At 48.0% G+C, this 23,638-nt stretch overlaps 1 protein-coding gene across 6 annotated transcripts in view; it reads right to left on the bottom strand.

The window, feature by feature from the left end:
- adgrg6 (adhesion G protein-coupled receptor G6) overlaps window positions 1–23,638 on the bottom strand; it is an 87,978-nt gene that overhangs the window by 10,766 nt on the left and 53,574 nt on the right. For all 6 annotated transcript variants that reach the window (XM_079753829.1, XM_079753831.1, XM_079753832.1 and 3 more), the window contains 18 exons: window positions 17,552–17,640; window positions 17,135–17,187; window positions 17,010–17,042; window positions 16,577–16,725; window positions 16,073–16,184; window positions 15,620–15,708; window positions 15,451–15,515; window positions 15,197–15,333; window positions 10,648–10,813; window positions 4,713–4,859; window positions 4,023–4,139; window positions 3,649–3,694; window positions 3,454–3,560; window positions 2,932–3,059; window positions 1,892–2,160; window positions 1,376–1,487; window positions 893–1,043; window positions 152–284 (listed from right to left, as the gene is read on the bottom strand). In XM_079753829.1, the coding sequence (XP_079609955.1) occupies window positions 152–284; window positions 893–1,043; window positions 1,376–1,487; window positions 1,892–2,160; window positions 2,932–3,059; window positions 3,454–3,560; window positions 3,649–3,694; window positions 4,023–4,139; window positions 4,713–4,859; window positions 10,648–10,813; window positions 15,197–15,333; window positions 15,451–15,515; window positions 15,620–15,708; window positions 16,073–16,184; window positions 16,577–16,725; window positions 17,010–17,042; window positions 17,135–17,187; window positions 17,552–17,640 (2,103 nt within the window). The remainder of the gene's footprint in view (window positions 1–151; window positions 285–892; window positions 1,044–1,375; window positions 1,488–1,891; window positions 2,161–2,931; window positions 3,060–3,453; window positions 3,561–3,648; window positions 3,695–4,022; window positions 4,140–4,712; window positions 4,860–10,647; window positions 10,814–15,196; window positions 15,334–15,450; window positions 15,516–15,619; window positions 15,709–16,072; window positions 16,185–16,576; window positions 16,726–17,009; window positions 17,043–17,134; window positions 17,188–17,551; window positions 17,641–23,638) is intronic.

Here is a 23,638-nt window from a genome sequence, read left to right as displayed (position 1 = left end):
TAAACAAAAGAAGCTGCCTGTCAAGTTAGTCAGCTAGCAAACTAATTAAGATCATTTGTTAAATGAATAAGTAACTAACTAATGGTGACTAAGTTATTAACTATCTCCTTGTTCCTGCGCTCCAAAGCCAGTCAGCAGCAGCTGCTGTTACCTTGTAGAGAGTTGAAGATGGCGAAAAGGTACATGAAGGCCACGTTGACGGGGCCCCAGGCGAACAGCGCGAAGCCCCAGGTCATGCCGAGCAGAAAGGTCAGGCTGATGACGCTCCGCAGGTTACGCAGAACCTGGGACACGACCATCAAGAAGACAAGGGAGGAACACACACACCTTCACTTAACGCTCACTTCAAACTCAGGTGTGCGGTAAAAACACGCTTAATAAAAGGACTTTAAAATGTCTGCGCTGCTTCAAGGCAAGCCCCCCATGATAGCCCTTACCTCACTGATAGCCCTGAGCTAATGCTGAGCCCAGATAACACGACAGGTTTTCAATTGGATTCCAATGGGCGAGCACTTAGGAAATATTTCATAACTCATTAGTTATATTTAGTCATTTAGCAGACACTTCTTTCCAAAGTTTTTTCACTAACTTTTCCACCCACGGACAGACACTTAGACGGTCCATCTTCATGAATGACAGAGTTTGGTGCACCCTGTGGTGCTGTGTGAGCCTCACTGTGTGCTATGCTATCTGTGGTGTGTTGTGAGCCCGGGTGGTGCAGGTGAGGGTGCGTTGTGAACCAGGTGACGGTGCGTTGTGAACCAGGTGACGGTGCGTTGTGAACCAGGTGAGGGTGCGTTGTGAACCAGGTTACGGTGCGTTGTGAACCGGGTGAGGGTGCGTTGTGAACCGGGTAACGGTGCGTTGTGAACCGGGTGACGGTGCAGCCTACCTCCTCCCTCAGGGTGCGGTTGCTGCGCTTGCCATTGCGGCCGCAGATCTGCTGCATGACGACCACGAACATGGCCACGTTCATCAGGAACACCAGGCAGAAGTAGCCCACGCACGTGATGTAGAAGACCACTGGTCTCTCGATCCAGCAGCTACACACACACGCATGCATGAAAACGTCAAACACACACACACACATCAGACAGACACACACACACAGGTCAGACACAAGCAGAAGAATACAAACGCATACAAGCCGATGCACGCACACACATCAAATTTACACCCATTCATATACACACATATCCAAAAGAAGACAAACATGGACATTTCCATTAACAAACTTGTAACAATGATTACATATCGTTAGCCTCATAGCATAATTGCCTAATTCATATTTTAAGGTTCGTAATATAGATATCATAATTTGGGCAAAATACAACAGAGAATATGTTATCAATACAGTGATCAACTGATGACGTACAACTGTGAGGATCCCTGCGTCTCCTCTCCTGGACTACCTCTGCCGTACACCTGCCTGCCGTAGGACTTCCTGTCCACCGCCACCACCACACTCACCAGCACCGCCGGGAGACCTGGGGCCCACACATACACACACACACACACACACACACACACACACACACACACACACACACACACACACACACACACACACACACACACACACACACACACACACACACAGTCTCAGTATAACATTCCCAACAGGACCACCATCTGAGGCCCAGGCCTCCACTGTAGAGCACCACCCACTTTGGTTCGCTTTTCTTTCGTGCAGTGTGTACTAAACTTACTTTCATACAACGGATCTACATTAAACAGACTTCCCTTCCCAATAAATACAGATGTCTTTCTCATATGTCTTCCATCTATGTGGTTTTGTGGTCATTGTTTGTGGTCTAGATGATTATTTCTATCGTTTACAGAGGCTGACATCCGCACTTTGATGAATCTGTTGGTGATTCTGAGCACTCACCCCATCCCACGAGGCAGAACTTGAGGATGTATCGGCGTATGTACGTGTTGAACACCTTCACCAGAGCGATGTACATGTGGATGGACTCCAGGCCCATCCAGGTGAAGGTGGTCAGCAGGAAGTAGTGCAGGAACACAGCCACCGAGACGCACAGCCAATCGGCGTGCATGCTGGCGAGCCAGCCGTCCAATAGGAACACCATGTTGAGGAACAACAGGGAAGTGCTGAGGTTCATCAGGATCTTGGAAGGGTAGTCGCGACGCAGCTTCCTAGAGGGGAGAGAGAGTGAGAAAGAGACAGAGAGCGAGAGAGAGAGAGAGTGAGACAGAGAGAGACAGAGAGAAAGACAGAGAAATAGACAGAGAGAGACAGAGAGGGACGAAGGAAGGAGAAACATTCAGAATTCCAATACTCAACAACAGTGTTCTGTTCACTTTAACTGGCAGTGCAGCTATGGCTCATGATCTAGCGTTGCTCTTATGGCTGGGTGGTGTGAGTGGAGTGGTTCTGGGAGTGTCGATAGTAAGATATTTTTAAAGAAAGGGAGAGGTTCGGGCTGGCAAGCATTTTTTATTGGTAGAATATATCAGTTCTACGATTTTATTTTATGATGACATTATCGATATTACTGTTGACGTTGTGTAAAACGTAAAGAAAATAGAACAATTACAATTATTTGCAAATCATTGTATTCTGTTTTTATTTACATTTTACACAACGTCCCAACTTCATTGATGATTTGCAAATCATTGTAGTCTGATTTTATTTACGTTTTACACAACGTCCCAACTTCATTGAAATTGGTGTTGTATGCAACATGTCATTGATGAGTAGGTAGTGTTGGGGCATCTTGCTAAGGATACCTACAGGTAAACAGCAGTCATCGGGATTTGAACCCAAACCCTTTCGGCTGCCCCTCTCTTTACATTTCTTCCAGGTTGGTGCCATTAGTGATTTAACTCCTCCTGCACAAGAGGAAGCTTGTTTCCCCCCAAGGGGATTGATAAAGTTGTGTCTATCTATTATGAATGGATTCTCACTCGAAGGCGATGTAGGTGAGCAGGGTGGCCGCTGAGAAGATGGCCGACACGCCGCAGCCGATGTAGGTGATGAAGGTCAGGATCTTGGTGTTCCTCTGGTCGATCTGCGGCGCGGCTCCGGAGATGTCCTGTCCCCGAGAACAGAGGGGAGAGAGAGACCAATGGGAGAAGGGAAGAGAGAGAAACCACGAAAGAAACAAAGTCATGGAAAGATAATAATGTATGTTTTTTGACTGACTGATTGGATTAATTGGCGGACGTTGGTTGGTGCACAGATTGAGAGACACATTAAGCTTATAGTCCCATCTTCAACCATGGCTGGCTGTACTGTCTTGCATTGTCTAGGTTCTATAGTTTGATTTGAACATAATTGAAAAATAATTAACTTGTATCTGGATATTGGTAATTCCAGGCCCATTGCTACTGACAACGGCATAATTAAAAGTATATGTATAAATTGGATGCTCTCATACACTCACAAATAAATTGTTCTGTACATACACGCACAACCACCAGTCTTACCATGAGGATGCCAAAGTGTGTGAGATGGTCACACAAGCAGACAGTCTTGTTGTGATTGGACGCTGGGGAAACCCTGCAGCCTTCTCTGTTCCAGCCTCCGTCCCCATCTAGTGGCCACACGGGAAGATTACATTCAATAAAGAAGAGACACACACATGCTGACACACACACACACACACACACACAAACACATACCTTTCATGGTGAAATCCCAGAACATGCACACTGGGTTCGGGGAGGGCTGAATGGAGATAGCAGAGATATTAGTCGCTTTAAGACTGTGGAGACTCTTCCTGACCAGACCATAATAAGCAATGTGTGGTGTGACTGTGAACAGGTGTGACTGTATCTCTACCTGGTATAACAGGTGTGACTGTGTCTCTACCTGGTGGAACAGGTGTGTGACTATCTCTAGCTGCTAGAACAGTTGTGACTATCTCTACCTGGTATAAGAGGTGTGACTGTATCTCTACCTGGTTGAAGAGGTGTGTGACTGTATCACTAGCTGGTAGAAGAGGTGTGTGACTGTATCTCAACCTGGTAGAAGAGGTGTGTGACTGCATCTCTACCTGGTAGAACAGGTGTGTGATGTGTATCTCTATGGGCTCCGGCAGGTTGCTGATGGACTGGTTTCCCACGCTGCTCGCCACCACGTAGCTGTTCAGAGAGAGACCGTCCTGCTCCCCCTGGAACACAACCACAACCAGGATGGGTAGACAAGCTCAGATACACAAAAAACACAACCAGGATGGGTAAACGAGCTCAGATACACAACAACCACAACCAGGATGGATAAATTAGCTCAAATATACATCATCTACAACAAGGCTGCTGCGATGTATGGTCCATCAACCACCCTCAACAGACGTAAGTTACTATTCATATTCTTAATCATGGTCATATTCTATGTGTAGACAAATGGTCAGAAAGCCAGATAAAAAGGGAGACACATATGCAGCCAGACAGCCCAAGAGACAGACCCCACAGACTGAAAAAGACTGAAAGAAAGACAGGACACTTAGAAATTAAGACAAACAGGCATATTCCAAGAGAAAGACGGTAAGATAGATGAAAGATGGACATGTAAGACGGGCAAACAGATATAAAGAGAGACAGAAACAAAAACTACATTCAGAAGCAGGTGCACAGATACAAAACTGACAGGGTTAGGGTTAAAAACTGACAGGTACAGGTTTAATAGATGGTGTGAAGGGAAGTCTGAAGGCTTTGTATCCTGTGTGTTTGAATCGTAAGCCTACCTGGAAGAAGTTGTTCTTGCTAAAGAACATGAAGTTGATCCTGTCGACTGTGTCTCGCTCCGCCTCAGACAGGCTGTCACTGGTCAGCAGGGACGCAGGGAGGGTCACCTGGGCAAGAGGATGGCCGCTGTCCGCCTCAAAGTTGATCTGTATGAGGAGGTGAGAGGGGAAGAGAGGAGAGGAGACGGGAGGAGAGGAGAGGAGGAGAGTGGAGGATGGGAGAGGAGGGGAGAGGAGAGGAGGGGAGGGGAGGGGAGGGAAGGGAAGGGAAGGGGAGGAGAGGAGAGGAGAGGAGATGAGAGGAGGTGAGAGGGGAAGAGAGGAGAGGGGAGGAGAGGAGGGGAGGGGAGGAGAGGAGGGAAGAGGAGAGGAGGGAGGAGGGGAGAGGAGAGGAGATGAGGAGAGGGGAGGGGAGGAGGGGAGAGGAGAGGAGGGGAGGGGAGGGGAGGAGAGGAGAGGAGAGGAGAGGGGAGGGGAGGAGAGGAGGGAAGAGGAGAGGAGAGAGGAGGGGAGAGGAGAGGAGATGAGGAGAGGGGAGGGGAGGAGGGGAGAGGAGAGGACGGGAGGGGAGGGGAGGAGAGGAGAGGAGAGGGGAGGAGAGGAGAGGAGGGAGGGGAGGTTTTGGTTTTCAAAATCCCTTTATTGCACCATTGCAAAGAGAAAACAGATCACTATCAAATCATCACTTAAGAGCAAAAAAAAACCAAACAAAACAGAAACATCCCTAAAATACAACAAACCTGTCAACCAGAAAACGTGTTTCTCTAATCAGAAGCATACATTCAGCTCTCCGTCCCCCCGTCCCCACAGAGCATAAAACCCCTTCAACAGCCCATATGTGACTGAAGCCCTGCATATTGTCCATCATCTAATGATAAGCATGTTCCACCCTCAGTCGGGCATTCAGCAGTCCCTTCAGAACCAGCACCGGCTCCACACTACCGACACTCTGAGCCCGGTTCCTGCGTGTTAGCCAGATGGTCAACTTGGCAGAACCAGATAAAAAGTTCACCAATGTGTGTACACTCTTCTTCTGAGCACAGTATTTCGGGCCAAAAATAAACAAACCAAAAGAAAAATTCTCCCCTGAAACCACCTTTTTAAAAGCTCAAACAGTACTGTCAGCCGAGGACACTGAAAAAATAAATGCACCAGGGTCTCAATCTGAGAGCAGAAAATACACTCCTCCCCCTGCTCTGGATCCAGGTGTGCTCTGTATCTCTTTGTAGCTATTGCTCCATGTACAATCCTCCCCTGGAGGTCTGCTGTCCGTTTTTCAACGAGCAGCTTGTACAGAGACCGCCAGCTGCCTTTCGGGGAAACGTCTGGACCAAAAAACTCAGTCCACCTCGACTCCTTCATGCCTGCCAAAGAGCGCAGGTTCAGAACCTTAGAGCATATTTGGTACAAATCCTTCTTCGCTGCAGCCTGAAAAATCTCCAGGTGTGGGGTTGTGAGAGACAGCAGCTGACCTCCTCCCTCCTGCCACTCCCCCACTACTGCGGTGATAGACAGAGCGGAGAAACTGTACTCTCCCTCTTCGCTCCACTGGTCACACAGAGTGCGGTTTTGTGCAAATTCTCTCAGAGGTTGTTGCAGGGCAGCACAGACTTCCTCCACCACTCTGTTGATCAACCCGATGGAGGTGATGTTGCTTCTCTCTCTCAAGGCGTCCACAGATGTTGCGGTCATCTTCATCAGATGGCCCAGTTTGGTGCAGCCATCCTCTCTAGCTCGCAGGCTGGCAGACTGCAGTGTTTGAGTCTTTATGAGGTTATTATTAAACAAAGGCTTCTCAAACAACCACATGCCCGGAGTCTCATTTGTGGCACGTGCAACCTTTAAAATCTGCCATGCCTGCAATACCGAGCTGTAAAAAGGTGTCAGTCCAGTTAGGTCCACATCCTCAAGCTGTAAAAGGAAAAGCTGTTTATCATAGCCCAATCGACCAGCTCTCTTCAGCAGCAGTCAAGCTGCATCAAACCAGCTTGGGCCGCAATTGTACAGCAGTCTTTGTGCAGTCTGGAGTCTAAAAGTGGCAATTTTTGCCTGGATGTTGATCAGTCCCTGCCCCCCTTCAGCCAGAGGCAGGTAGAGGGCTGCTGCCCGGACCCACTGCCGGCAAGACCAGAAAAAGTCCAGAATGACTCGCTGAACGTCCTCCATCAGGCCTCTCGGTGGCATCAGAGCAATAAGTCTATGCCAAAGAGGCGAGGCGACCAGGTTATTGACAACCAGAACTCTTCCTCTATACGACAACTGGGGAAGCAACCATTTCCATTTAGACAACCGAGCGCGCACTTTCTCCTTAACTCCCTCCCAGTTCTTGTTTTGAAAGCCCTCAGTGCCCAAAAATACTCCCAACACTTTCAGGCCCTCCTTCCCCCACTCAAGACCTCCAGGCAGACTGGGTACTGCCTGATCCCTCCACTGTCCCACCAACAAGGCTTCACTCTTTGCCCTGTTCACCTGAGCAGATGAGGCCTTTTCGTACAGGGACAGGGTATCCTGCAAACGTTGAACATCCCACTGGCTGGAGACAAAAATATAAACATCATCTGCATGAGCAGAAACAGTAGGTGGACGATCAAGATTATAGGACCCAGGCAGTGAGAGACCACTGAGCCAACCTCTCAACATGCACAGCAAGGGCTCAATAGCTAAGCTATATAGAGAGAGGACAACCCTGTCTTATCCCTTGCTGTACAGGGATTGGCCGACTCAGCCCTGCCCCCATCCTCACCATACATTGAAACCACTATACAATAAACCAATCCAGGCCAGAAAACCATCACCAATACCAAAAGCCCTAAGTGCAGAAAACAAATAAGAGTGATCCACCCTATTAAATGCCTTCTCCTAGTCCAAAGAGACAATACCAAAATCTACATTATGGGATCTACACACATCAATAACATCTCGAATAAGGAAAATGTTGTTCATATTTGCCTGTCAGGTACACAATAGCTTTGGTCTGTATGTACAAGTATTCCCAGGATGTCCTTATTTCTGTTTGATAAGGCTCTGGAAAGCACCGTATAGTCTGTACAGAGGAGAGCAACCGGCCTCCAGTTCTTAAGTAAGGCCAGGTCTCCTTTTTTGGGAGGCAGGGAAAGCACAGCTCGCTGACAGGAGACAGGAAGCGATCCTGTTCTGAAACACTCCAATAAAACACCATGTAAATCAGGTCCAAAGGTATTCCAGAGCCGCTTGTAAAAGTCAGTGGAGAGACCATCAATCTCTGGTGCCTGTCCTGATGCCATCTGATTGACAGCGACTGTCAACTCCTCCAGATTCAGCTCAGATTCCAGAGAAGTTTTCTCTCCTGGGATGAGCTGAGGAAGCCCCTCCAGGAGCACCTCGCGGCACTCCATGCTGCACTGTTCTGCCCCAAAGAGGTCAGGGTAGAAGTCCATTGCATGGGTCCTCATCTCACCCGGAATGGTGGTCACTCTGACTCCAGGAAGCTTAAGGCAGGTCATTTGCTTCCTCTGTGCCAACGATCTCTCCAGATTAAAAAAGAAAGAGCTCGGGGCATCCATGTCCTTTAGCTGGAGGAAGCGAGGCCTGACAAGAGCTCCCTTCACTCTTTCCTGCAGGAGGGAGCTCAACTCCAATATCTTCTCCTGCAGCAGATGACCCGTGGTGGGATCCAAATCCCTATCTGACCCCTCTTCAATGTTCCTAATATTAGCTTCAAGCTCCTGAACTGCTGCCTTTATCTTAACAGTCGAATGGGAGGTATACTGCTGGCAAAAAAAATGAATTTGGGCTTTACCAACTTCCTACCACAGCTTCAAAGAACCAAAATCTGCATTCCTAGTTTTCCACTGCTGCCAAAAACGCTCAAAGCCTTGGCAGAAATTACGGTCCTGCAGAGGTCTATTGTTAAAAGACCAGTAGGACTTAACCCTTTCACCTGGCGAAATGATCAAATCTATACTGACATAGTGGTGGTCAGTAACGGATTTATGTAACTGTGGAGTAATCTGGAGCTGAGACTTTTGGAAATGTAAATCCTATCCAGTCTAGCTGCACTCACCCTGTTATTGCTGACCCTCACCCATGTGTATTGTCTGGATTGCGAATATTTGACCCTCCATGTGTCTAACAGATCCAGGTGTGTGATGATACTGTTAAGGCTCTGAGAACACTGTGGGTGGGGTTCTTCACTTGTCCCGTCTACAGTAAAGTCTAGAGCGCAGTTGAAATCCCCACCAATGATGAATTGATCATGATGGTAATTCCTTACCTCATTTTTTAGCAGGGTGAAAAAAAAGTTTTTTTTTTTCCAAGAGGTCAAAACCGACCAATCTTTTCAGTACACCAACAGATGTGATGAACTTGTCACTGAAGATATCATTTAGTCTAACAGACTTTTTAAATGTCACATCCAGAAATTGATTTATTTCCTCTAAAGAATAGAGATCTGTGTTCCTGATAGAAGTTTCACCTATAGATACTGTATCTGACTGAGAGTCATACTCCATGTCTTCTCCTTCACAGGATGCCTGACTATTTAACATACCCTGTCCTTCATTGGTGATCACAGTGGGATCTCTGCCTGCAAAACTTGTGGAAGCTGCTTCAGTGCCTGCAGACTGAGAACTGCTCAGGTTCTCTGCAGCCGAGGGAGCCTGCTGCTTCTCGGGCTGGCTCTGTTCTTCCCTATCCAAGTCATCATCCTCAGAATGTGAACAAGTGGCACCGGCTGCCACGTCCTCAGCACCGGGATCCGCATCCGCGGCGCCAGCACCGGACCCGCCAGCCGCGGACCCAGCACCGGACTCACCAGCCGCGGACCCGGCCGCGGACCCAGCACCGGACCCGCCAGCCACGGGCCCAGCACCGGACCGGCCAACCGCTGACCCAGCACCGGACCCGCCAGCCGCGGACACACCGGAGCCGCCCGCCGCATCAGCGGAGTGAACCGCCCCCTGCTGTCTATGCGGACACGCAAAGCGTTTATGTCCCACATCTCCACACTCAAAACATTTGATCTGTCCTGAGCTGGCGTACACCATAAAAAAACCATCACCGTGCTTCACTCTGAACGACACATCCAGTGTTTGTGTCGGCGAGTCCAGGAACATGAACACCTGCCGCCTCAGAGACTGGACGTGCTTCAGTTTGGGATCCTTACATCTCAAACTCACTGTTTTAAATCCACTGGCAGACTTGCCGGACCTACGGAGCTGAACGGCGGAACACCGGACACGGTGATCCGCGTGGAGGGAACTGACAGCGGGGAGACCTGCACGAATAAGTCCCTGATAAACACGCCACTCTCTACCAGCTGATACACACGGGGCTCCTCTTTCAGGAACACAACCACTGCTTTGTTCATTCTAGATGCAAAAGATAATTTATCATGGCCTACCTGCTCACCGACAGCCAACAGAACCTCCTCCTACTATCCGGCGGGACTATCCTTACTCCCTGCCGGATAGACGGAGGTGGCGTCTCGGAGGACGCCATTCCTCCCGAAAACCACCTGACACAAGCACTGATCACTCGGCCAACACAGTAAAAGTATTGATAAATCTTACCTGATCATGCACATAGAACAGACGGAGGAGAGGGAGGAGAGGAGAGAACAAGAGAGGAGAGGGGAGAATATGAGGAGAGGAAAGGAGAGAGGGGTTGAGGAGGTGAATGAGATGCTCTGTGAGTTTAGTCTGATAGGTAAGGTATGAATACAAAGCTTTATGAGTATTGTGTGGTTGGTTTGGTCTGATAAAAAGCTTTATTAGTCTAGTGTGAGATTGGTTAGGTCTTGAAAAAAAAGCTATATGGTCTTGTGTGATTGGTTAGATTTAAATAAACTGCTCCCTGAGTCTAACAAATGTGATTTGTTAGATCTTAATATACAACTCTATTAGTCTAGGGAATTGGTTAGGTTTGAACACTGATTGGTCCTGGTGTCCCGGTGTACCTGGGGGTCTGTGTTGTTGGGGGGGATGGAGGCGCTGAAGGAGGTCCCATTGAAGCTGCTGGCGTTCAGAGCTGAGACTGCCACCGCCAGATGTCTGGAGGAGATCATGACAGACGGACCCTCAAACTCTATCTTCTGGACCAGGTCATCCACGGTCCTCAGCACCCTGGGAGACAGAGGGGGATGGGGGGAGAGAGAGACAAAGAAATATTGAGACAGAGACACAGGCGGCAGACAGACAGAAAGAGCAGACAGAAATAGAGGTTGATATCAGATCTCTTGCATAGCAATACAAACCTTCTGTGCTAAAAAAAGAACAACATTGAGATTTAGTGTGTTAACCAGACTCCCTCTGAAAATAACGCTGTACCTATGTGTACGGTGGTGCGGCCTCGCGCTGTCTCGAGGTGTAAAACCCGCAGGCGATGGCCGCGACTAGTATGTCGAAATCTCACTATCTCCCTGACAGCTTCAGAGATGAGTGTTAACTGGACTCCCTCTGAAAATAATATAATGGAAGCACTCAGAATAGGTTTCATGAATATAAGGTCGCTTTCATCTAAAGCGCTCTTGATCCGGAATCTAATTGTTGATAATAAGATCGAGATACTGGGCCTTTGTGAAACCTGGTAAAAGCCAGATGAGTTTCTAGCCGTAAACAAAGCTACTCCCCCCAATTATGTTAGCGCACAAGTATCTAGAGAAGTAAAGAAAGGTGGTGGAGTAGCCCTGATATCTAATTCTAAGCTTAATTTAAAGCCTTAGAATAGATATATATTCAGATCCTTTGAGTAGCTTGCGTTCTGCTCCTCAGTTCCCCGACAAACAAAACGAGTTCCAGACTCTTTGGTTTTAGCTGTAGTATACCGCCCCCCAGGACCGTATGCACTTTTTGTTGATGAGTTTTCTGATTTTGCAGCTGATCTGGCTACATATTCAGACAATATTTTACTTATTGGGGATTTCAACATTCATGGGAACAACCCATCTGATGCCCTCACAAGGGCATCAGACCATTTTTTGCTCACTTTCCAGGTGGTGGTATCCTGCCCCTGCGACAATCAGCAGGCTACTTTCAGCCGTCGTCGCATTACCCCTGAAACCATTACAGCTATAGCAGATAAGTTACCCCGTTCACTTGCTCCTCTTTGTAACTATAGGGGTTCTGTGCAGTGCCTTACTGATGACCTCAACAATGCCTTGTCTGCTGCCATTGATTCAGTTGCTCTGCTTGTAATTAAAAAACGATCATTGAAAAAACCAGCTCCCTGGTTTAATGCAGAAACGCGCACCCTGAAGCGAAGCTGCAGAATCCTTGAATGCAAATGGCGCACTACTAAACTTGAGGTCTTTCATCTTGCATGGCACAACAGTCTGCTCACCTATAAGGGTGTGCTGACTACTGCCAGGAACGCCTACTTTTCCAGTATCACCAACTTGAATAGAAACAATCCCATGGTTCTTTTCGATACGGTGATGAGTCTGACTCAGAAACAGACTCTGAGCGTAGGCTCCTCCCTCTTGGCAGGTCAATTCATGGATTTCTTTGAAAATAAGATTCAATCGATTAGAGAGGAAATTGATGCTTGCCGTGCAACTTGTCCTATACATCCTGCAGAGCAGGATGGGGTCTTGCCCAGTAGGATGGGGAACTCTGAGTCAACTCTCAGGAAGGTACAAGGCAATTCCTCCGGTTGAACTTGAAAAGGTGATAAAGGCATCAAAACCAACAACTTGTATGTTGGTTTCTCTCCCTTCCAAGCTTCTCAAGAAGCTTCTTTCCACGGTGGGGCCTGAAATCCTCTCGCTTATGAATCTTTCGCTTTCCACAGGAATTGTTCCCTTGAATTTCAAGGCTGTGGTGTTAAACCGCTACTCAAAATGCCTGGCTTAGATTCTGAATTAGTCAGCAACTATCGGCCTATATCGAACCTGCCTTTCCTGCCCAAGGTACAGGAAAGATTTGTAGCAAAGCAAATCGTCTACTATCTGACGAGGAACAATCTCTTCCAACCTATACAGTCGGGGTTCAGGAATTTCCACTCAACTGAAACTGCTGTGACAAGAGTTGTAAATGATATCCTTCTTGCTTTGGATACAAATGCAAGCCCGATGCTTATGCTGCTGGACCTCAGTGCAGCGTTCGACACGATCGACCACAGCATTCTTCTTCACCGTCTTAAGCACTATGTTGGTTTCGGGGGTGCGGCTCTTGGCTGGCTTGAATCATACCTTACAGATAGAACACAATTTATGCTCCATGACGGTTCAGAATCGAAGCACTGCAAACTACGCTTTGGTGTAACACAAGGGTCGGTCCTTGGTCCATTACTTTTTGCAATCTACATGCTTCCCTTGGGCGACGTTATCCGCAGCTTCGGAATTAGTTTCCACTGCTACGCGGATGACAACCTAGCTCTTTATTCCTGTGGAACCAAGGGACTCGGCCCAAATCCAGAAAGTTGAGTTCTGTCTGGCAGCGGTGAAGAGTTGGATGTCACAGAACTTCCTGCAGCTTAACACTTGGAAGACAGAGCTGATAATTATCGGCTCAAAGTGGGACCAGAGAGAATTTGAGAATGTCTCACTGTGGTTGGATGGCCATCCCACAGAGTGCATTTGTCAGAAATCTTGGTGTCCTGTTCGACCCTCAACTGTGCTTTGACCAACATGTTAGAAGTATAACTAGAATATCTTTTTTCCATCTGAGAAACATTGCAAAAATCAGACCAATGTTATCTGAAGCAGATACAGAGACACTGATTCATGCATTTATATCATCAAGACTGGATTATTGTAATTCATTGCTTTTGGGACTACCAAACTACCACAAGAAGTCTACAGCTTGTACAGAATGCTGCAGCTAGGCTGCTGACCAGAACAAGAAAGTTTGATCACATTACAACTATTCTTGCTTCTTTGCACTGGCCACCAATAACTTCCAGATTGGATTTTAAGGTGTTACTGCTAACCTATAAAGCCTTGCATGGACTATCTCCATCCTACCTTAAGGACCTGATCATTCCTTACAGTCCTTCTCGGTCCCTCTGGTCTTCGGGAGCTGGCCTTTTTTCGCTACCGAAGGTTAAAAAGAAATCGGCTGGACAGAGAACGTTTGCCTATCGAGCCCCCTTCCTATGGAATAGGCTGCCACCAGTGATCAGGGGAGCTATTCAAAGGAAAGCTCAAGACGCACCTCTACAATCTTGCATTTGGAACATAGGAGTGTGAAAACGACACAGATGCGATGTGAAGACCACTCTGTGTTTGTTTGTACTTTTGGTAATACAGTATATATTTCCATTATGTACTTTTCCATTCTAATTCACTATTCTGTCTGTTCTAGCGTGTTGCGGTGGATGGACTTGATGCCTGGACTCTCCTCATGGTTAACCGGCCAGCACCACATCACCAATTTAAAGGGTAATTCCGGTGTAAAATGGATTTGGGATATCTTTTGTATGATAACGAGTTGAAACGTTTTTAGCCGATTCTATCAAAACGCTATAACCTTGGAACGATGGGGGCACTGGTTATGGTAAAAACTAAATCGCTATTTTAAACCACTTAAAAGGCTAAAAGTAGCCTGACACTTCTTTGGTAGTATAATAAGGGTCTTAACATATAAAACGAGGCATTGAGAACTTTGTAAGTGTACAAATTGATCACCATCAGTAGATCACCTGTCGACACCATTTTGTTTATAAGACTCGATAAGTAGATTGGCGAACACAGAGTTTGCGTGTTACTGATGGATGTCACAATCTCTGTGTTCGTCAATCTACCTATTGAGTCTTAAAAACAAAATTGCGTCGACGGGTGATCTACTGATGGTATTGTGTGTATAAAATGTCCTTTTTAATAAAGAATATGTACACTTACAAAGTTCTCAATGCCTCGTTTTATATGTTAAGACCCTTATTATACTACCAAAGAAGTGTCGGGCTACTTTTAGCCTTTTAATTGGTTTAAAATAGCGATTTAGTTTTTACCGTAACCAGTGCCTCCATCGTTCCAAGTTTATAGCGTTTTGATAGAATCGGCTAAAAACAGCCAACTGAAGAATGCGTCTTTATGCGGATTTTGTGCTCCAAAACGAACGTTTCAACTCGTTATCGTACAAAACATATCCCAAATCCATTTTACACCGGAATTACCCTTTAATATGGTGTGCATGTATTTACCTGTATGTCAATTATGGCACCCATTGCACTCCTGACCATCCCTGGAAGAAGGCATCCCTTACGATGCGTTTCTTCTCAAGATTTCTTCCTTGCTAATTTCAAGGGACTTTTTACTTGCCCTTGTGGGGGCATGGGTAAAGGGGGGTGTCATAAACATTTGGCCTGTTAAGCCCTTTGAGACTGTAATGGTGATTAAGGGCTATACAAATAAATTTGAATTGAATTGAATTTGGGGGGAAATGTGAAATTTAAATAAAACTGTGTTTTTCAGAATTTAATATTAATTTGAGATATTTTGATTTAATTTTATCTGAATTTCACAAAGATCAACACCATTTGAAGGCGTCATGTGCGTGGGGTCTTACTTCTCGGAGGCGGCAGCCGGCATGCTCTCTGAGCCCGTCATGATGTTGGAGATGATGGTGACAACAGTGGAGGCCAGCGTGAAGTTCACCTTCACTAGGTTCACCAGCTCCTTCACCTTCGTCACCACCTTAGACACCTGGGGGAGAGGAGGAGGAGAATATTTGAAATATAAACCACAAACAAGAGTTTATGGTACAGTAGAGAAGTCAATAAGAGTAGAGACTGCGTGAAGTGTGTCATTTAAATATGTCACCTCTTCATTGGACAGCGCATTGTTTGTGATGTCAGCAAGTTGCACCGCCACCTCCGCTGCATTCTCTGTCCACATTCAAGACACACCACACAAGAAAATCAACTTACCAACAGAGTTCGACTTCTACTCTACCTCAGGTTGATGTACATGTGTGCCATCTCAGGCGTACCTGCTGACAGCTCTATGTTATCAATGTCGGTGCAGTTGCTGAGGTCTGGGGCGGACCAATAGGACGACAGGTTCTGAGGGCTGATCATACTGGAGGGAGAGAAAGGACGCTCAATTCAATCAGAGATGGGCGACACAAAGGAGAGGTAGGAGAGAGAAGGGTTGAGAGAGAGGAGAATTTGAACAGTGTAGTGAACTTGAAATATTTAATGGTTATTCGTTCAGAAATCTGACCGAAGATTAGGGTTCTATTTGTTGATTTAACAAGACAATAGAACGGGGACAGCACGTTCTGTAACAAAAGCTATAACAGTAGCACGGTACGGAGTTGGGGAGTCCCAATGGTTTCTTAGGTTTGCATTAAAGCCTATGTGGATAAGGTTCTTCTCTTGGCAAACCCACGCTCCCCATGGGGCCACTGGCCTGGCTTGCACACACAATGACGGAGCCCTACCAGGTCCTGGAGGTCTTGACCTCCTTGTTGGGGAAGCAGGGCAGATGCTGGGTGGTGGTGGGCCGGGTCTGGGGCCAGCGGTAGTGGAGAGGACTCTCCTCCGGACAGTGCTCTACGGGGAGGAGAGGAGGTTAACGTCTCCTGCTGTTAATGTTAAAGGAACCGTGTTCCACGGATGTGTGGGATAACATGCTGTTTTTCATGCTATGCTATGCTATGCAAATGTACGATAAAACGTATGCTATACCATAGCATATGTTAAGCCCTTTGAGACTGTACCTGTGATTAAGGGCTATACAAATACACCTAAATTGAATTGAATGTTGTGCTAGGATATGCTAGGAGGAAGATTGTTGAGGAAGATGACACCCTAACCCTTACCTGCTATTTAATGACATTAAGCATGCACTGCAAGTCACTTTGGATCAAATCCTTCGCTAAATGACTATGAATAGACTCAATATCATGAACTGCAGGGTGGTGAGGTCCATGCTGAGGACCCACCGATAGCCTTGACCTGGATGCTGTCCGTCTGGAGCTGCAGACCCCTGCCCAGGGACCCCCCACTGCTGGACAGCCGGGAGGAGACCAGCGCCTCCCCCAGACTGTCGTTGGTGCTATGGCTGTACACCAGCAGGGCCTGGAGGGTGTAGCTGGGGGAAGGAGGGGGGAGGAGAGGGGATACATTGGGATGGGAGGGAGAGAGAGGGGAGGAGAGGAGAGAAGAAATGAGAGGAGTCGAGAAGAGAGGAGAAGACAGGAGAGAGCAGAGAAGGGGAAAAGAGGGGAGAAGGAGAATAGAAGAAAATAGTAAATGAGGAGAGAGGAGAGGAGGATAGCAGAAATGAGTTGAGAGGGAAAACAGCACATATGAGAATATGACAGCCTATTCTATTGTATATTAATGTATAATCAAATTAAAACAACCAATAATTACCTGGAAGTTCTGTGCTTTGAGGCTGCCAGTACACTGACACACAGGAGAGAGGAGACAAATAAATATACATACATTTTGTGTGTGTGTATTTGTGTGTGTGCCTCTGGTGAGAATGTTGTTCTCACCTTAAGTAATCTATGTAGACACCATCGCTCCAGCTCTCAAACGTTTCGTTCAGCTGGGAGAAGCAACATTTTCAGAAAAGTCCAGTTTTAAACAATGCATTGAATCGTGCAGCAGATCTTAAGCAAAATCATCAACAGTCTCCAGAGGAAGTGAAAACAAAATTATTTTTTACTGTTTGTCTGTTTTTCTGCCTGTGTTAGTCTACTTGGCTGACTGTTTGTCTATCATTCTTTTGACTGTGTCAAAACGGCATTTCAAATGTACACCCAGTCACAGTCAATCATACTTTCTCTATAATTATCCCTATTGAGTCTTTCCACCCATGACAGCATAATTTAACAGGCAGGTTTTTAGCTTATGAAATGGCAAGACGAGGTAGATGTATATCCAGGACTGGATCACGGATCATGTCTCACCCACTGCAGGACCGATAGCTCCAGATCGCCCTGATCAAGTTCAGAGTCCTCGTCCTCCACCACAAAGGACACCCTGTAGAACAGGCCCTCTGACCCGGGACCAGCAGAGAGAGGGAGAAAGGGAGAGAGAGAGAAAGAGAGAGAGAGAGAGAGAGAGAGAGGGAGAGAGGGAGACAGAGAGAGAGGGGGGGGGGGGGGAGAAGGGGGGGAGAGAGAGATAGAGAGAGGGAGACAATGAGAGAGAGAGAGACAGAGAGAGAGAGAGAGAGCGAGAGAGAGAGAGAGAGATAGAGACAGAGAGAGACAGACAGAGATAGAAAGATGTAGAGTTAGGGAGAGAGGGATCAAGAGATAAAGATGGCCAAAAGAGAGTGAGAGAGGGTGAAGAGAAAAAGAGTTAGACGGTGTGGATTTAGTGTAGTTGATTTCATAGACTTAACGGGACATGTCGCCCCTGAGCGCAGGGTTAGCGTTGCTCATATCATAGCAGGGGATGAATCAAAATGGCTGTCGGAGTAATGGAGTTATGTAGAAATCCAATCAGACACAGCAGAACGACTATGTTCGGTCATAAACCTCGAAAATTCTTGTGACTGATGGTGTCCATGAAATAAAGAGATCCGTCAAACAATAGTTTGTAATTTTGTAATAGGCATGTAGTCCATCAATTTATGACAGACTTAATGCTTCTAGAATAGGCCTGATTCCTAATACTCATTTATTAAAATTCTTAAGTGACTTTGTGGTTGGATTTTGACCCCATTTAACTTCATCGTTCTGCTATAGATCTACATGTTTCAAATATCTTACCACCAAAATAGTCAGTGTTTTCAAATTTGAAGTAATCATTAAACCAAGTTTTGTGTAAATGTTCAGAATTGTAAATTATTGTTATCTTTTGTTGAAATACATCCGAAAAAAATTTCTCCATGTCTTATCTGCCATTTCATTAATCATGCTATGTGACCTGTGAATTGGCCACTAGATGTCGCTATAGCCTTTCATTGACGTTAGTAAAGCACCAGTCAGGTTACTGCTGACCTCCAGGTCCAAAGTAGGAAAATAAACATTTACTTAACAAAATAAATCCAAAAAATCCAATTGACCTAGAGATTTTAAATTGAAAGGAAGAATCAACGAACAAAAGTATCAAATATCAGATATAAAGTCCAAAAATGTGACCTAGAAAAGATGGTCAGAAGCAATGTACAAGCCTTATAATTGTCCGAACCAAAGCTATTCTACTGCAAAGCCATTGGACGCCTACACACCATGTTAATGTTCTAGCTCCTGCCCGAGAATCAAGTGCCATTGGACAACTACACACCATGTTAATGTCCTAATCCCGCCTCTGATCAAATGCAACCAATCAGCAATGTAGCCCTTCTTGATTGAAAATCGAATCTACTGCCAAATAAGTTGAATTGCTACAGATTACCCACTAGTACTTTGCATACAGCACTGCAAAAAAAAAGAGGGAATAAAGATTCTTTACCGAATTCAATGGTTTTCTTAAGTGTGCAAATCAGTCCCCACTTTATCCCGACGAAAACTGAACAATTGTGGTTCTGTCTCGTTTAGCTCTTAGATCTTTGTAATAATGAATCATCATAACGAGCATCGCATCGTCAATTACTCCTGATTTCTTTGCAGTGCTCTACAGCCTCCAAGAGGCTTCTATGTTCTACATCTAAGGCGGTGGTGACTGCATGACATACTGTTCCCCGATGACAGTCCACACAGACAGTTTAAATGAAAGCGCTGTTTACATTGGCATGGCCTGGCAGGCCGCGCGTCAGAATTCAAGGTCGGGGGTCGCGGCTCGGGTTGCGCGGTCGTGGCCTTTTTAAGACCGTTACTGGCTACTGGAGTCCAGGGGCTGACCGCGACGGATGGAGCTGGGGGGGAGGAAGAGGACGTGGCCCAGGGGGGCGCTGAGAGAGAGGCCGCCGGTGGATCTCTTGTCATTGTCAAACGCTGGGGGAAGTCGGCGTCTACGGGTGGCGTGGGCGAGACCGGCGCATCGCCATCGCCGCTGCCGTCAAGGACCGGGTTCGAGGGGGCGTGTGCCGACGCTGGAGGGCTGGGGTCGCTGCTGGGATGGGGCACCTCCGTACCAAGGATCCGGATGGGCTTTGACCCCGCTGAGGTCGGACCTCCCGTTGGCTTTGAGAGGTTTGTGAGAGTGGCGTCTGTTTTTCGTTGGGGTGTTGCCGTCGTGGTGGCCCTGCTGGTGAGAGGGGGTTTGGGTCTGGTGGGGGCCCAGAGGACTGCTGTGGGGACAGGGTTTCCTTGTGGTGTGGTGACGGGGGTTCGGCTCTTCAGCGGCGGTGTTGTAGATGGTGTGGTTATGGGGTCACGGGAGGGCTTGTGATCTACGGAGGCTAGTGGCTCTCCAGAGAGGTTACCACTCCAGGGGAGCATGGATTTCTCTCCCCAGGAAGCCAAGCCTCTATCTGGGCCAGCAATAGGCGAGCTTGAGGGGGGTCCAGAAGTTGTGTTCACAAGAGATAGAGTTTCATTGGCAGTTGAATCAGAAGCACTTTGATGGGCGACTGAGGCGTCACCGGGCATTCTCTGCCCAGCAGAGTCAGTGTGGAGGTGGCTGGGCTCGGCCACCATGGACCGAGCTGTTGCTTGCATATCTAGTGTTGACGCCGTGTCCGATCCCAGATCCTCGGTTGCTTCGATGTCTAAACTGTCGTACTGCTCGTGGTCTACGAACGCACTCCTGGGGGGGCTAACACTGGCCACTGTTTCTGATCCCCAAGTAGAGTCCCGCTCCACCTCTGAACCTGAAGCATCCTCCATGATGGGAATGTCTAATGCATCTGTATTCTTAGCGCCTGGGCTCAGGTCGCCTGAGGACTCAATGTGTACATGTATTTTGGAACTATCAATAAAACCAGATGTGGTTCCTCTTTTTGGGATTTCCCCAGAGGCCACTGAAACCTCCCCTGATCTATAAACTTCAGCGGAAAAAAAGGGATTTGATTGGCTGGCCAGGGCAGGAGCAGTGAGAGGCTGGACAGAGTCTGGTTGGCTGACAGATATTTCAAATCGGGGAGGAAGTTGGCTGGGAGTTAAAGGCGGTCGGTATGCAGTCGCCGATTTGCTACTTTGTGCAGCCGAAGCTGGAAGGAATTCTGAATGGTTGCCGTGAAGGGCTGGGGTCGCAGGGGTCACATGGAATGCAACCAGCAAAGGGGTGGGCTTGGAAGTACCAGCTGCTGCCCCCTCCTTGCTGGAAGAATCTGCTGGCAGTGCCAGAGGCTCAATTGGAAGTGGGAGGAAGGGAGGAGAGAGAGAGCGAGAAGGGACGGGAAAGATCGGGGTGGGAGAAATGTAAAGCGATGTGGGAGAAGTGGTGAAAGAGGGGAGGGCCGCGCGGGCAGAGGTAGAGAGGATAGAAGAAGTGGGAGGAAACGAAGCGAGGGGAGACACATGTCTTCTCTTAAGCTCAGTGCTGAGGTCGGGAGAGTGGGACGATCCGGGCGGGAGCCTGTGTCTCGGCAAACTTGGCCTGTCTCCTAATCCTATGTAAACGAATCCCAGTCCTGGACCGGAGTCCAGGTCCAAAGCCCCCTGCTCGGCGCATTTCCCTCCGTCATCCCCCACGCCCGAGGGGCCGCAGGGGCTGCCTACGTGACTAATGCCTTGTGTAACAGCGCGTGTGTGCGTTTGACGGTTCGTGGTTTGGTGGTTATGCTCGCGTGTCAAATCTGAGTTGGAAGTCAAATCCTGCCCTGAGGCATGCTGGCTAGTGGTGGGTGTGGTGGCGGCGTTGCCAAACCGTGGCGCCAGGCTGTTGTGTCGCACCGGAGTCTGAGTTGGCACGGCGACAGGTGGATTTGGAGAATAGAAAATAGAAGTCGCAAATACCCTGGCAGAGGGACGGGATGCTTGTAAGCTTAAGGCGTGCCTTCTGGAACTCACAGTGTGTGCCCCAGGCTGCCCTGCATATGCCTGAGAGCCGGTGAGCTCCGTGTTATTCGGCTCTCTCAAGGGTCTGAGGGGGGTAAGCGGAAGCACGTCTTCCAAGCCGTGCAGGGTGGGCGTGCCCTGGGCTCCAGACGTCCCTCTCAGAGACAGGAGTCTTGAGAAGGAAGGAAAGTTTTCTTGCGGTAAAGTGGAAAAGGTAGCGTAAAGAGAGGCGGTGGGTTTGCTCATGTGTTCATGCCTAAAGTCTTGGTTGACCTTTGTCGCCCTCGCGGCGACAGGGTTGTGTACGGATCCCTGGATGGAGAGCCCGTGCAGTGGGCCTATATAAGGCGGCCTTATGTTGAAAGGGAAAGACACGCTGAAGGAAGACAATGAAAAAGAGGAAGAAGATACAGAGAAGAAAGACTGCATGAATGTCCCCCTGCGTGCGCTCTCCGGGCCGGGGGGCTGGAGGGTATTAGCAGGGGAGGGCAGAACCGGGGTCAGTCTGTTGTTTCTCAGAACACTGACACCATTCTGGGATACAAGCCCTGTCTGATACTCTGTACCTGAACCACCAGGGTCGGTAGGATAAGCCACAGTTCCAACCCCTTTGTGATCCTTCATCAAAAAGTGACTCACCGATGGCCCTGGAGCAGGATGAGAAGGCCACAGTAGCAGCTGGGGATCTGGGTCGACAGCGACTGACCCTGGGACCCAGCCCGAGGGAGTGGGCTGTATTCTGTCACTCAGCCAATCAGAACCATGAATCCAAGAGTCTGATAAAACCAATGGTTCTGATGAAAGTTCTGTGGCAGTTAGTCCAGATTGACTGGGAGGTGGGTCTGCCAAAGGACCCTCAGAGGAGAGGATGAGCAACGCATGGCTCAACTGGGACTCCCCTGGGTCCAGCTGGGTCCCATCGGATCCACCTGGAAGTTGAAAATCCAGATGGTCTGAGAGAGCTTGGTCAGTGGGAGGGAGGTCTGCATCAGGGCTGAACAATACAGGTGATTGACCATGAAGGTCATGTGTGTGTGAAGAAATGGAACTCAGGGCACTTCCTGGTTCAAAGGACGCACGTCGGGGGTCCAAGGTGGCAATGGATGGATCTGACGTTCGGTGGGTGGAACGACGAGAGACACCGAGGGCGTCGGAGGAGAGGAGAGGGAGGGGCGTGGCTTGAATAAGAGAGGGGAGAAGATGGAGAGAAGATGAGGGAGGTGGAGAACGATATGAGGAGGAACGTGGAGGCAGGGGGGTTGGGGAGGAGTTGAGCAGGTTTCCGTGGGAGGTGATGGAGAGCGGGAGGGAGGGAGGGGGAGCGAGCTCAACTGCGAGGGGAAGAGATATGGCAAGAGGGGGATGAGAAGGAGTTGACAGTGCACTCAGAAGAGGAGAAGGGCGGCTGGGCCTCAGATAATAGGATAATGTCGTGAGGAGGGAGAGCGAGGATGAAAGAACAGAGGGGGTGGAGCCGGACGATGAGAAGGTGAGAGGTGATGGGGCCTGAGAAGATGATGTTTGGGGTGGTTTTGAAGCCATTTGTGTGGATGATGTATGTCCATACTGGAATAAATGTTTTCCATTTAATGTTATCTTGTTTCTTACACTATGCTGCCCTTGGAGATCAGTTGAAACTGGAGGGAATGTTGGCATTGGTGGAAATGTACTATGGTTATCTGTACCTGATCCTGCCTCGAATACCTCCTCTGATTGGCTGAATGAAAGCTCATCACTATTATGTGCAACACTATGCAGGCTTTCAGTGTCATCCCTTACTTCTGATTTATTAGATAGATGTTCATGTCTACCCCCAGAACCTGCACTTTGGGCTGTGTCAGGGTTAGAGGGAATGGGAGGTTCCGATAGGTCAAGCGAATGGTTGAGTTCTGCTTCAAAGCCAATGGTAACAGGGTTCAGAGGTTCCCCAGGAGAAATGGGAGCGGGCTCATCTGAAGTGTAGTCGTCAAAATCAAATAGACCAAAATGTTCTCTGTCCTCCTCAGTGTGGATGGACAAATCATATACAAACCCCTCCGTCCCAGACTCGTAATCATCCCCCACTGGTTCCAGTCCGTCCGTCCAGTTTCCAACGTCATCTGTGCGGTTTTCCTTACTCTGCATCAGCAGCGACCAATGTGGAGACATCGGTTTGTTCTTCCT

The sequence above is a fragment of the Pollachius pollachius genome (assembly GCF_949987615.1).
Source record: "Pollachius pollachius genome assembly, chromosome: 16".
Taxonomy (NCBI): domain Eukaryota; kingdom Metazoa; phylum Chordata; class Actinopteri; order Gadiformes; family Gadidae; genus Pollachius; species Pollachius pollachius.
Note: the sequence above shows the minus strand (reverse complement) of the source record. Positions and strands in the feature narration are given on the sequence as shown.